The sequence below is a fragment of the Scyliorhinus canicula genome, chromosome 12 (genome assembly GCF_902713615.1).
Source record: "Scyliorhinus canicula chromosome 12, sScyCan1.1, whole genome shotgun sequence".
Taxonomy (NCBI): Eukaryota; Metazoa; Chordata; class Chondrichthyes; order Carcharhiniformes; family Scyliorhinidae; genus Scyliorhinus; species Scyliorhinus canicula.
The window spans coordinates 113342892-113357298 of record NC_052157.1 but is presented as its reverse complement, the minus strand read 5'-3'; the positions used below and the strand labels follow the sequence as shown (position 1 = coordinate 113357298).

The window sequence follows — 14407 nt, the reverse complement described above, 5'->3', positions numbered from 1 at the left end:
AAGTGTAACTGAATACTAACTTTGTTGTTTGCTGTTCAAACATGGTGGGATGTTGGGAATTTTCTGTACATTTATTTTATCTTTTATTTGAGAAATGCTTTTGAAACTCAAAATAGGTTAGAACCATAGGTATAGGAGAACCTTCTCTGCCATTCAGTAAGATTGTGGGTGATCTGGTTGTGGTCTCAACTCCTTTCCTATCTGTGCTGTATAACCTGTAACTCCTTTGTCCATCAAAAATCTGTCTAACTCCGCCGTAAATAAGTTCAGTGATCCAGCTTCCATTGCTTTCTGGGAAGAAAATTCCACAGACCAGCATCTTCTGAAAGAAAAGTTTTTCTCATCTCCCTCTTTAAAGGGAGTCCTCGTATTCTTAAACTGTGTCCTCTGGTTTTAGTCTCCCCATATTATTCATTAATTGTTTTTATGTCATAGAATTTACAGTGCAGAAGGAGGCCATTCGGTCTATCGATTCTGCACCAGCCCTTGGAAAGAGCATCCTACTTAAGCCTACACCTCCACCCTATCACCGTAACCCAGTGACCCCACCCAACCTTTTTGGACACTAAGGGCAATTTAGCATGGCCAATCCAGCTAACCTGCACTCTTTGGATAGTGGGAGGAAACAGGTGAACCCGGAGGAAACACACGCAGAAATGGGGAGAAAGTGCAGGCTCCCAAAGACAGGTAACCTGAGGCTAGAATTGAACCTGATACCCTGGAGTTGTGAGATCGCAGTGCGAACCACTGTGCCACCATGTAGATGTGTATATACTACATAATATGGTGCTTGCCTTAGCTTGCACTGTAGGCCACCACATTAGTGCGGTACTTTTTTTCTGTTCCTTCATGGGATGTGTACAAGGCTGCCTAGGCCATCATTTGTTGCCCATCCCTAACTTCCCTTGAGAAGGTAGTGATGAGTTGCCATCTTGAACTGTTGCAGCCCATGGGGTTTAGGGATACCTATTGGGGAGGGTGTTCCAGGATTTGACCCAGTGAAGGAACAACGGTATATTTCCACGTCAGGGTGGTGATTGGTTTGGAGCGGAACTTTCAGGTGTTGGTGTTACCGTAGGTCCGCCGCCCATGTCCTTCCAAATTGGAGTAGTCATCGGTTTGGAAGGTGCTGTTTAAGGAATCTTAATGAGTCCCTGCAGTGTATCATGTAGTTGGTACACACTGCTGCCATTGTTCATCTGTGGTGAAGGGAATGAATCTTTGTGGATTGAGTGCCAAACAAGCAGGCTCTTTGTCCTTCCTGGTGTGGTTGGAGGTGCACTCATCCAGGTATGACCCTTGTAGGTGGTGGAGAGGATTTGGGGTGTCAGGAGCTGACTTATGTGGTGTAAATGTTCCTTGCCATTTGTGAGCCCCAGCCTGGATATTGTCCAGGTCTTGCTGCATTTGGTAATGGACTGCTTTAGTATCTGAGGAGTTGCGAATGGTACTGAGCAGTAGTCCATTGACTGTAAAACTCTTCCTATCCCAGATGGACTGGCCTTCACCTCCTTTAACCAACTTTACAAAGTCTATTTTTTCTTCATCTAGAAGCATAGAATCATAGAATAGTTCAGCACAGAAGGAGACCACTCAACCCATTAAATCTGTACTGGCTCTTTTGAAGAGCAATCTGATTCATCCCACTTCCCTAAAGGGTTGAATGATGTCCTGTGATTCTTCTTTCCTTCCTCCTGCTTTGCTGACATTTGGTTTTCATGATACACGATGAACAGATAGTTCTGTAATAAATGCAACTATTTTACAATCTATTTTTTGTGTACACGCAGGATTGCATCCTAGTTTAACCTATCACAAGCCTGACTATGTTGGGTGAAAAAAATTCAAAATCCAGTAATGAGAAATGGGGGGAAAATATGCACCTTTAGAATGAAAATACACTAAGTGCTCATTACTTCCCCTTTTGCAGCACTGTTACTGGCAGGAGGGTACAATGGCCATGTTTGAAGTTTACCTATAATATTTCTATTATAACTGTCGTAAGATTGTATTGCAATCCCGGACCAGATCCCAACACTGCCAGGGACACTGGACAGAAACCCAGTATTTAATATAATTTTGTAAGACTGTGAGGAAAGGATACCTCGGTCCAGGACTGATTCCACGCAAAACAGAGATATGGTATATTAAAACAAACTTTATTAACACAGTATTAAAACACAAGAAAATAGCTTACAATTACCCCTTAAACAATGCTAAGCAATACAGTGGCACAATAACTCTTAACTGCTATCTTTACTTCTACTCAAACAACAGAACCATCTCCGACCCCAATCCACTTTTAAATACAGTTAGCATTCAGGAATATTTGCTGTACACAGATGTTTAGATACTCTACTTTGAGAAAGAGAGATCTTTTGGAGACTGCTTTCAAGAATGGAACCTGACCCTGTTAGAACAATGCAGAATAACTTCTTCAGAAGCTGCTTGTTGTTGCTTGCCTTCCAGCCACAAAACTAACTGAGCTGTTTGGAAAGAAACTGCCAGTTTGTCCACAGAGAGATCTTTAACTGTATGGTGAGCATCCCATCCCAACAACTATACTGTTTTTCTGCAAAATTCCTGGTACTCTAGCTCCTCCCATTTGTTACATCATCTTACTAAGCTGAAACACAATGTCTACAGGGAACCCTTTTCATTCCAAACAACAATCCATTAACCCAAACTTCTGCGATGCTTTAATTACACCTCTGGCTCCCAAAAGATCCAGCTGCCTTGCAAACCAGGATTTTTAAAAACACTAATGCAGTAGTCATACACACACGAGCCCAGGCCTTTAATCCCTGCTGCACCAAATACATTTAATATAATATATTTGAAATTCTACATTCATCACAAACGTGTAATGGAAACATGACTAGAAGTGTGAGCAAATTTCAGATTTTTAAAAAAGCACTTGGTGCCGATGGTCGATATGTGTCTTAAACTCTTTGATGCTGGATTTTTCCATGCTTTCTTCAGTGCAGTAGCTTAATGCTGTGTACCTCTCTGTAGATAAAAGCTGACTGAATTTCTTTGTTAACCTGCAGAGTTTTAAGAATTATCCCTCTGTACGGAATGCATCCCCGCTCTCTAGCCCAGCATCTTCACGTTCTCAAACACCTGAGAGACAAGGCAAGAAAATAAGGTAACTAGCTGTGGTCCTGAAAATGTGCCTGACTGAAGTAAATGTCATTGAATTATCCACATGTACCTGTTGAACTAGCACAAGCATCCACTCCTGGTAATACTTCATTGTTGAGAATCAGTGATATAGTTGCAAAGATGTTTTTGTTAATAAACATTTTATTAAGGTATTTTTTGGCATTGTAACAGCAGCAATATAAACAATGTACATGAAAATATAAACATAGTGCAAATACCACCTCCCTCCCCAACAAGTCCTACCATTAATTAACCCCCTAATTGCAAAGATGTTTATGATCAGTATTGTATTCCACTCTGCTAAGCTGTGTAACTGATGTAAATTCAAAAATGCTCTTGTTGAGTTGTGGGTAAAACAAGGCTGCATATATTGCCTATTCTTAGTTGCCCTGAGAATGTAATGGTGGATCTTAGGCCATCATTCATTCATGATTGCACACGCACAGCAACTTAAAGGGGCCAACCTTTGTACAGTCCACAAGGGAACTTTTGTGGGTGTTGCGTGACCATGCAGCTTAGAGGGAGCGTTGTTCATGAATCAGTTAGTTTAATTTTACAGATTTCATGGTTTGTTGGCCTATGCTAATCCGCGTTAGCAAATTTGGCTAATTTAATTTCACATCCTGCCAGAGTGGAACCTTTTTTTTCATAGAATTTACAGTGCAGAAGGAGGCCCATCGAGTCTGCACCGGCTCCTGGAAAGAGCACCCTACCCAAGGTCAACACCTCCACCCTATCCCCATAACCCAGCAACCCCACCCAACATTAAGGGCAATTTTGGACACTAAGGGCAATTTATCATGGCCAGTCCACCTAACCTGCACATCTTTGTACTGTGGGAGGAAACCGGAGCACCCGGAGGAAACCCACGCACACACTGGGAGGATGTGCAGATTCCGCACAGACAGTGACCCAAGCCGGAATCGAACCTGGGACCCTGGAGCTGTGAAGCAATTGTGCTATCTACAATGCTACCGTGCTGCCCACTTGAACATGGACTCTTGCTAGTCCAGTATCATAACTACAGTACCATAATATTTTTGCGCCCACTTCAGCTCATTGTACCAGTCAGGCACTGACTTTTACATATTTCGTATTTGACTGTTGGATTAGACTGACAAAATTCTCCAGTTGTTCCCCATGCTGCTCAGTCAACAAAGATCTATGTGATTCATCCATATATATATAGCAGTTCCTAGGATCAATCCTCTGCCAAGATAATTGTTGTTGGACCAATGCAAATGGTTGTTGCAAATTATCTCTGTCCTGGGAGAGAAACTCAATCAGAGGCTCATCACAGCTAGTTCAGTGACCCCAGTTGGAAAACACCACTTGTTAGGAGAGGGCAGAATTTGGCTCGTGTAGCCTTCATGAAGGAAAGTGATTATTTTGGTGCAATGCCAGAAGGCATCTGGCACCTTTTGAACTCCTTCTGCACTGTAACCTCTATGAACTGTACCTTGCAGGAAGGGAAGTTATTATGCTGCAAAGCAAAATCTTAAGTATTGGTTTCTTGAATTGAGGAGGAATAAATTATTTTGATGTTCATCCACAGAGAGGAGGAAGTACAAAGATCAGATGCTTCTACTCCAGTTAAGATGGACAGTGTAGACAAAGAGCAACCTGTGGAAGAAGGTAAGAAGCAAATCGAATGACATTGCAGAATAATCAGGAATAGAAGCATATGTAGGGACAAGCTGGTGGAACTAAATGTTTCACTTGCAATTTCAGGTACTTGACATAGTTTTGTAAATTTTGAGGCAAGCATGTATGTTGTATCATTGACATAGCCCCAATTAGCTGTGGCTGTTGTACTCTTTGCTTTTTGTTGTGGAGGTTGCACAACAGACTTGCACACCATCATCATCAGTGTTGTTACTATCTTTCAGTGATGACTGGAATATTTCTGTTCTGTCCACCTGAAGTTCAAATGTTCATTTGCATATCTTGTTCCAAACTTTGGCTGTACTTGGAGCAATTCCAGCTGTTGAGTTCTAGGTGAACTTATTATAAGTTTAGAATACTCAATTTATTTTCCAATTAATGAAATGAAATGAAAATCGCTTATTGTCACGAGTAGGCTTCAATGAAGTTACTGTGAAAAGCCCCTAGTCGCCACATTCCGGCGCCTGTCCGGGGAGGCTGGTACAGGAATTAAGGGGCTAAATTGCCAATCCGTGGTCAATTAACCTATCCTGTACATTTTTAAAAGAAAATGTGCAGGATTGTAAACAATGTAAACAAATCAGCAAGAATGTCCAGTGTCCTATTATTCTTGAACCCAGTTGAGGAGACTGAGTAGATTGGAGGCAGATGTTCATAACCATTTCCGTGAAAGACCTTTAAAAGATAATGCTGAGCATGCAGGATGATAAACACCTACGGTTAGTAAGGGCCAACTAAACGCGAATTGTTTATTCAGAAGACTGCTTTAAATTGAACAGTGATCGTAAAATACCAGGTAATTGTTTTTCACTCACAGTATGATCAGCACTTGGAATGAACCTCCAGGCCTAGTAGCAAATATAATTCCACTGGAATCATTTAAGAAACAATTGGATGCAGCAGTTGTGGAGTGGGGTGGGGGGCATTAGCTGCTTACAGAACAAGTCTTGTCCTTGGGCATCTTGTGAATTTGCTCATCTTAACAGGTCTTTCAAATTTCCAAAAGGACGTTGCCACATTATGGTTTCTATGATTTAAGATTACATTGTGAAGATCCCCCATTGCGCCTTGCCTTCCAGATGAGTTATTACCGTTATGATCTGCAAGTTATGAGTTAACCTGGAGTTCTGGCATGCTTTTCATGCTCATTATACAATTCTCTGAGAGCAATGTAGGGAGGCTGAGCTTTTACCAGATTATTCCCAAGAATAACAGGAGTGCATCCCTGCCACTGCCTTCTCTTCCTCCTCACTGCCTTCCTTTCTGACGGGACTTTGCATTTCCATAAATGCATCCATTCTGTGTGGACAGTTTCTTGCAAACTAACATCAATCCAGGAAAAGATCAGAAGGTCAAATTCACCTTGCGAAATAGGGAAAACCAGCTCTTTGCTGAAGAGGAGCCCTCATAGGCCTTGCCAGGGAACCTGGCCTCTGGATTTTTATGTACTGCTGCCCAACCTTGCTAAGGTTACAATGAGACTCTCATTGCCAGTCTGAGCCATTCAAAGAGAACGTGGTTAAAGTGCACTTTCAATCGTAAGTGAGGTACCATTCTGGAAGTCCACATCTAGCTCCTTCATTACATGCAAACAAACCCATGAATAACTCTGAACAAGACTAAGTTCTCTTCTCGTAGCATTACGGTTAACTGATAAGAATCATTGACAGATTTTGCATGATCTATCCGGAAAAAATAAAAACGAGAGGTAAATGGAATGTATTGAAAGTTGCTACAGTGTGGGGAGAGAAGAAATATCCTCTGTTTAACAATTGAAATCTTGCAATATTGAGAGTAAAGTGATGATGGTTGGCGTTGGAAGGAACTTTCAAAGCAGCAGAAATATATAGCGAAGATAATTGAAATGAGAGAAATAGAAAAACCATGTGCACAGCAGTCCAAGTGGAACACAACTTTTTGCAACTGTTTTAATAGCATGAAGTTCAAAGAATGCAAAGGTCGACTAAAGAATGATTTGCATGGAACTGTTACAGATAATGATTGTGGTGATATGCATCACTGTAAATACACAAGGGGTTAATGTAAATACATGTAGATTAGATAGATACTAGAGGGAGCACCAGAGACATCTCACACACACATTCAACCAATAGGTCAGTAAGCTAGGACATGACCAATGGGCATTCACAACACAAATAGAGGTGACACTACCACAGGGGGCATTACACCAACCCATATATAAGGACACAGCACACATGATCTTCCTCTTTCCAGTGGAGCCACTTAGTGAGTACACAGGGTTGATTGAAACACATCACACCCACCACGTGGATTGTAGCAGACTGGTTAGATAGTCTGAGTAGCTATAGCAGGATTGACAGGAGAGTCAAATCCAAGTAGGGGAATCGTTAACAGTTTAATAAATGTGCTAAAGCTATCTCCAAGTCTGAACCTTCCTTTGTCAGAGTGCACATCAAGGAAGCAGCTTATGCTACATCAAGAGCATAACAAAACTATGACGATATGGCGGATATATTGAATTGAATTTACACAAGTTTTCATAAAGACGGGAAAATTTGTGTGGTAGACAAGGGCTAAATCATCCATGATATTGTTGCTCGTTCTGGGTGAGCGTGCTGTACACTCAATTTGGCTCTGTTTCGTTCCTTAGCTCTAGAGTCGCCAGGTATCGTTAAAATACCGCCACAAGTTTCAAGTTCATGTTCAGACCAATAACTCAATACACCAGTTAGTAAGTTCAAACAAGACACTTATTATAATACAGTTATCTACTAATTATGCATATAAAACTACAAGACTAGGCTAATCCTACCACTAACAGGCCAATACTTATCTGGAATAAGGGAACTGCCGGATCAGGGAACAATGGCCTCTTGCTTTGTCCTGGATCCGCAGGCTTCCAGTCGGTGTGGACTAAAGGGGTCAGGAGTGTCTACTCTCGTAGCGTGCGTTGTATGACACTTACTTGATGGCGGCTGCTGTTGGCCAGGCCCCTCCTTCTCAAGGTTCTTCGAGAGCCTCTAAGATGTTCTGCTGGGAGGGCCGGCTAAGAGAGCGAATCAGTTCTGGGACCTGACTTTTATAGGTCCCTGGGGCTTCGTATCCTTCAGGGCGGACCCTCTATAAACCTGCAATCAATTTGGTCTCTTCCCAATCGATTGATTTGAATTTGCCCAAAAACGGGGCTGTCCCTCGATCACCGGGCGGTTCCTTACACCTTATTGGTGTCCTTTGTCTTAGACTACTGGCGCCGGAATGTCTGGCCTTCCATTGAATGTTTAACTGTTGTGTCCATTGTGCCTGGGAATCACCGTAAATCGCTTCATTAATATGCACAGCTTGTTAGTTACAATTCTGTCGGGTTTCTGTGGCAGCTAGAATACAGGGGATTCTGCAGACTGCTGGTTTCTTTGCCAATGTCCATTTTACCCTGCAATCTTTGTGTTCTTCCATTTTGTGTGAGAAAGTGGCCAACCCAGGTGGCTACAATATATAAAATGGAAGTTGAAAAGAATGTATTACTCAAAATAGTGAAGGATTCCATTTCCAAATGATTCCTGTTTGGGGAAACAGGTGTTCCTCAGATACTGTGCAAAATATCGTAAATCAAGTAAAATCTAGAAGTTTAATATATGGATTGAGTGTGAACACAAAAAAGACCAAAGGTAGTTTGAAGGAATATGTTAGAAGAAACCTTTTTTTAAAAAAAATAATTTTTATTGGAATTTTTTTACAGAAAATATAAAAATATAACAAGTATAGCAACAAGCAGTAATATGCAACTAACAGCCCCATAACACCCACAATTCCCCCCATACCGTAACATCACATGTATCCCCCCCCCCCCCACCCCAACAAGAGAACTTAACCATAAATTAAAATTAAATAAATCAAATTTAAATAAAATAAGCAAACATAATCAACGTCCCCCACCCCCCCGGGTTGCTGCTGCTACTGTCCCAGTACCCTATCGTTGAACCAGAAAGTCGAGGAAAGGTTGCCGTTTAAAGAACCCTTGCACCGATCCTCTCAGGGCGAATTTAACCTTCTCAAGCTTAATGAAGCCCGCCATGTCATTGATCCAGGTCTCCACGCTTGGGGGCCTCGCGTCCTTCCACTGTAGCAAAATCCTTCGCCGGGCTACTAGGGGCGCAAAGGCCAGCACACCGGCCTCTTTCGCCTCCTGCACTCCCGGCTCTACCCCAACCCCAAAGATCGCGAGTCCCCATCCTGGCTTGACCCTGGATCCCACCACCCTTGACACCGTCCTCGCCACCCCCTTCCAGAACTCCTCCAATGCCGGGCATGCCCAGAACACATGGGCATGGTTTGCTGGACTCCCCGAGCACCTGACACACCTATCTTCACCCCCAAAGAACCTACTCATCCTCGTCCCAGTCATGTGGGCCCTATGCAGCACCTTGAATTGGATGAGGCTAAGCCGCGCACACGAGGAGGAAGAATTTACCCCCTCCAGGGCATCAGCCCATGTCCCGTCTTCGATCTGTTCCCCCAGTTCCCCCTCCCACTTCGTTCTCAGCTCCTCTACTGACGCCTCTTCCACCTCCTGCATAACCTTGTAGATATCGGATATCTTCCCCTCCCCGACCCAGACCCCTGAGAGCACCCTGTCACTCACCCTCCTCGTGGGGAGCGCAGGGAATCCCTCCACCTGCCGTCTAGCAAATGCCTTTACCTGCAGATATCTAAACATGTTTCCCGGCGGGAGCCCAAATTTCTCCTCCAACTCCCCCAGGCTCGCAAACCTTCCGTCGATAAACAGGTCCCTCAGTTGTCTAATCCCCGCTCTATACCATCCCCGAAATCCCCCATCCATGTTCCCCGGGACGAACCTATGGTTCCCCCTTAACGGAGCCTCCATCAAGCCCCCCACTTCTCCCCAATGTCGCCTCCACTGCCCCTAAATCTTGAGGGTAGCCGCCACCACCGGACTCGTGGTATACCTCGTGGGAGGGAGCGGCCACGGCGCTGTTACCAGGGCCCCCAGGCTTGTATCCCCACTGGACGCTCTCTCCATCTGTTTCCATGCTGCCCCCTCCCCCTCCATCACCCACTTACGCACCATCGACACGTTGGCCGCCCAGTAGTACCCCGAGAGGCCGAGAGGTTGGGCAATGCCAGCCCCCCCCATCTCTACTCCGCTCCAAGAAGACCCTCTTCACCCTCGGGGTGCCATGCGCCCAAACAAATCCCATGATACTGCTGGTCACCCTTTTAAAAAAGGCCCTAGGGATAAAGATGGGCAAGCACTGGAAGAGGAACAAGAACCTCGGGAGAACCGTCATTTTGACGGATTGCACTCTGCCCGCCAGCGATAGCGGCACCATGTCCCACCTTTTAAATTCCTCCTCCATCTGTTCCACTAGTCTGGCGAAGTTAAGCTTGTGAAGAGCCCCCCCAACTCCTGGCCACCTGCACCCCCAGGTACCTGAAACTCTTCACTGCCCTCCTGAAGGGGAGCCTCCCAATTCCCTCCTCCTGATCTCCCGGGTGCACTACAAATACCTCGCTCTTTCCTAAGTTTAGCTTATAGCCCGAGAAGCCCCCAAATTCCGCTAACAGCTCCATCACCCCTGGCATTCCCCCCTCTGGGTCCGCCACATATAACAGCAGGTCGTCCGCATACAGAGATACCCGGTGCTTCTCCCCACCCCGCACCAGACCTCTCCACTTCCCTGACTCCCTCAACGCCATGGCCAGCGGTTCAATCGCCAGTGCAAAGAGCAGGGGGGACAGGGGACACCCCTGCCTGGTCCCACGATAAAGCCTAAAATACTCCGTTCTCCTTCCATTTGTGGCTACACTCGCCATCGACACCACGTAAAGCAGCCTCACCCATTTGATGAATCCCTCCCCAAATCCAAACCTCTCCAGCACCTCCCACAGGTACCCCCACTCAACTCTATCAAACGCTTTCTCTGCGTCCAGCGCCACCACTATCTCCGCCTCCCCCTCCACTGCCGGCATCATGATAACATTGAGCAGTCTCCGCACATTCGTATTGAGCTGCCGCCCCTTGACAAATCCTGTCTGATCTTCATGAATTACCTCTGGCACACAATCCTCTATCCTGGTAGCCAGGATCTTCGCCAGCAACTTAGCGTCTACGTTAAGGAGCGAGATCGGCCTATATGATCCGCACTGCAAGGGGTCCTTATCCCGTTTTAGGATCAAAGAGATCAGTGCCCGCGACATCGTCGGTGGCAAAGCCCCCCCCCTCCCACGCCTCATTGAAAGTTCGCACCAGCAGGGGACCCACCAGGTCCGCATATTTTTTGTAAAATTCTGCCGGGAACCCGTCCGGCCCTGTGGCCTTACCTGACTGCATTTGCCTGATCCCCCTGACTAGTTCCTCCAACTCTATCGGCGCCCCCAGCCCCTCTACCAGCCTCTCTTGAACCATTGGGAAACATAGCCTGTTCATGAAGCTCTCCATCCCCTCTCTCCCCCTCGGAGGTTCCGACCGGTATAATCCCTCGTAAAAGTCCCTAAAGACCCCGTTTACTTCTGTCCCCTTCTGCACTACATTTCCACCCCCATCCTTCACTCCACCAACTTCCCTAGCCGTATCTCGCCTACGGAGCTGATGCGCCAACATCCTGCTCGCCTTCTCTCCATACTCCTATACTGCGCCCTCCTCCACTGTGTCTCTGCCTTTCTGGTCGTCAACAAGTCAAAATTGGCCTGCAACCTGCGCCGTTCTCCCAGCAACCCTTCCTCCGGTGCCTCCGCATATCTCCTGTCCACCTCCAGAAGCTCTCCCACCAGTCTCTCCCTCCCTCCTCTCCCTCCTTTCCCTGTGGGCCCGGATGGAGATCAGCTCCCCCCGGATCACTGCTTTCAGAGCCTCCCAGACCATCCCCACCTGGACCTCCCCTGTATCATTGGTATCCAGATACCCCTCAATGCTTTTTCGGACCCTCTTACACACCTCCTCCTCCGCCAGCATCCCCACATCCAGGCGCCAGAGGGGTCTAGGACAACTCATCGCCGCTGACTCATCGCCAGCCCAACTCATCGCCAGCCAACTCATCGCCAGCCCAACTCATCGCCTGCCCAATAAAAACAGTACAGTCAACAGACTTCTTAACAGCGCTCTGGAGTGAATGGAATCTATTTAAACCAACAGACTTCTTAACAGCGCTCTGGAGTGAATGGAATCTATTTAAACAATTTAAACCTATAGAAAACAAAGGACATTTTAACACATTTTGGTCAGTTGACTGTTTACTGTCGGGCTCTATTGAAATAGACGCTGTTAATTGTAAGTTACTGTTTTTTGTATTGTGTTTTCCGTCCGTCTCTGGTTAAATACAATCGTTTTTATATTGGGCACTTTTTAAATAGAGTCAATTTACTGGGGCAGCACGGTAGCATTGTGGATAGCACAGTTGTTTCACAGCTCCAGGGTCCCAGGTTCGATTCCAGCTTGGGTCACTATCTGTGCGGAGTCTGCACATCCTCCCCGTGTGTGCGTGGGTTTCCTCCGGGTGCTCTGGTTTCCTCCCACAGTCCAAAGGTGTGCGGGTTAGGTGGATTCGTCATGCTAAATTACCCTTAGTGTCCAAAATTGCTCTTAGTGTTGGATTGGGTTATGGGGATAGGGTGGAGGTGTTGACCTTGGCCAGGGTGCTCTTTCCAAGAGCCGGTGCAGACTCGATGGGCCGAATGGCCTCCTTCTGCACTGTAAATTCTATGAAATACTGAAAAATATACAGTAAACAGTCAACTGACCAAATCTGAACCTAATCAATTTCACATTTGTCGCTCGCATGTTCCATAACCCTGGTGTTTGTCAATTTCAGCTATTCAGACGAAAAGCACAAAATTATATGTGGCAGGTGCGAATATACATTGAGCAACTTTGTGAGTTGCAAAGTGCACTCTGGTACAAGTCAGCTGATATATGCTACTGGTTTCATGCTAATAAGTTTCTTTGAGATGCCACGATTGATAACCCTATGCAGGTGTGTGTGTGTGGATGCGTTTGCGTGGATAGATGTGGGAGGATTATCATGTTAATAAATATATATGCAATATATATAGAGTCAATTTACTGAAAAATATGTTAAAATGTCCTTTGTTTTCTATAGGTTTAAATTGTTTAAATAGATTCCATTCACTCCAGAGCGCTGTTAAGAAGTCTGTTGACTACTGTTTTTATTGGGCAGGCGATGAGTTGGGCTGGCGATGAGTTGGGCTGGCGATGAGTTGGGCTGGCGATGAGTTGGGCTGGCGATGAGTTGGGCTGGCGATGAGTTGGGCTGGCGATGAGTTGGGCTGGCGATGAGTTGGGCTGGCGATGAGTTGGGCTGGCGATGAGTTGGGCTGGCGATGAGTTGGGCTGGCGATGAGTTGGGCTGGCGATGGGTCAGCGGCGATGAGTTGTCCCATTTCCCGCCAGAGCGGGCGCTGGTCCCGTGCCTCCCCCATCTCCAGATCAACCCAGTTCGGGGCATGGTCCAAAATCGCTATGGCCGAATACTCGGCATCCTGCACCCTCGGGATCAATCCCCTACTCGGGACAAAAAAGTCTATCCGGGAATAAACCCGATGGACGTGAGAGAAAAAGGAATACTCCCGCGCTCTCTGTCTCCCAAACCTCCAGGGATCCACCCCTCCCATCTGGTCCATGTATTCCCTCAGCACTTTGGTCGCCGCCGGTCTCCTACCCGTCCTTGAACTGGACCGGTCCAGTGTGGGATCCAGCACTGTGTTAAAATCTCCCCCCATGATCAGGTCCCCTGCCTCCAGGTCCGGGATGCGGCCCAACAATCGCCTCATGAAGCCAGCATCATCCCAATTCGGGGCATATACGTTCACCAGCACCACCTTCTCTCCCTGCAGCCTACCCCTCACCATGATATATCTGCCCTCCTTGTCCGACACCACCTCAGCCGCCTCAAACGCCACCCTCTTCCCCACTAGAATCGCCACCCCCCGGTTCTTCGCGTCCAATCCGGAATGATAAACCTGCCCCACCCACCCCTTCCTCAGACGGACCTGGTCCGCCACCTTCAGGTGGGTCTCCTGGAGCATAGCCACGTCCGCCTTCAACCCCCTTAGATGGGAGAACACCCTGGTTCTCTTAACCGGCCCGTTAGCCCCCTCACGTTCCAGGTAATCAGCCGGATCAGAGGGCAACCCTCCCCCCTCCGCCGCCGACTAGCCATAGCTTGGCAGATGTTCGCCCCAGGCCAGCACACCCCGCTCGACCCGTTCCCCATGGCGATAGCGCCTCTCCTCTTCCCCCTCCGGCCCCCATCGGCTCCTTCCTAGTCGTTCCAGCAGCAACCCGGTATCCCCCCCCCCTCCCCCAGGCTAGGACCCCTCCTAATGTTAGAAGAAACCTGAGTGACGATTGAAGTGGGCGGTGTCACACTGGAACAAGTTGATGAGTTTGTCTATTTAAGACAAAACAGAAGATGGTAGATATGATTGCAAAATCACAACGGTAGAAATAAGCAGAGGTTATTTTATGCACATGAAGGATGCGTTAACAAGAAAGTCAACATTCTAATAAGGAAGTAAAAATCATAAGATTCTATCCTCAGGCTCTGTCTGCCTCAGTAAC

At 46.5% G+C, this 14407-nt stretch overlaps 1 protein-coding gene across 5 annotated transcripts in view; it reads left to right on the top strand.

Moving 5' to 3' along the window:
- pom121 (POM121 transmembrane nucleoporin) overlaps nucleotides 1-14407 on the top strand; it is a 98568-nt gene that overhangs the window by 33266 nt on the left and 50895 nt on the right. For all 5 annotated transcript variants that reach the window (XM_038813797.1, XM_038813799.1, XM_038813798.1 and 2 more), the window contains 2 exons: nucleotides 3051-3148; nucleotides 4721-4800. In XM_038813797.1, coding sequence (XP_038669725.1) covers nucleotides 3051-3148; nucleotides 4721-4800 — 178 coding nt within the window. The remainder of the gene's footprint in view (nucleotides 1-3050; nucleotides 3149-4720; nucleotides 4801-14407) is intronic.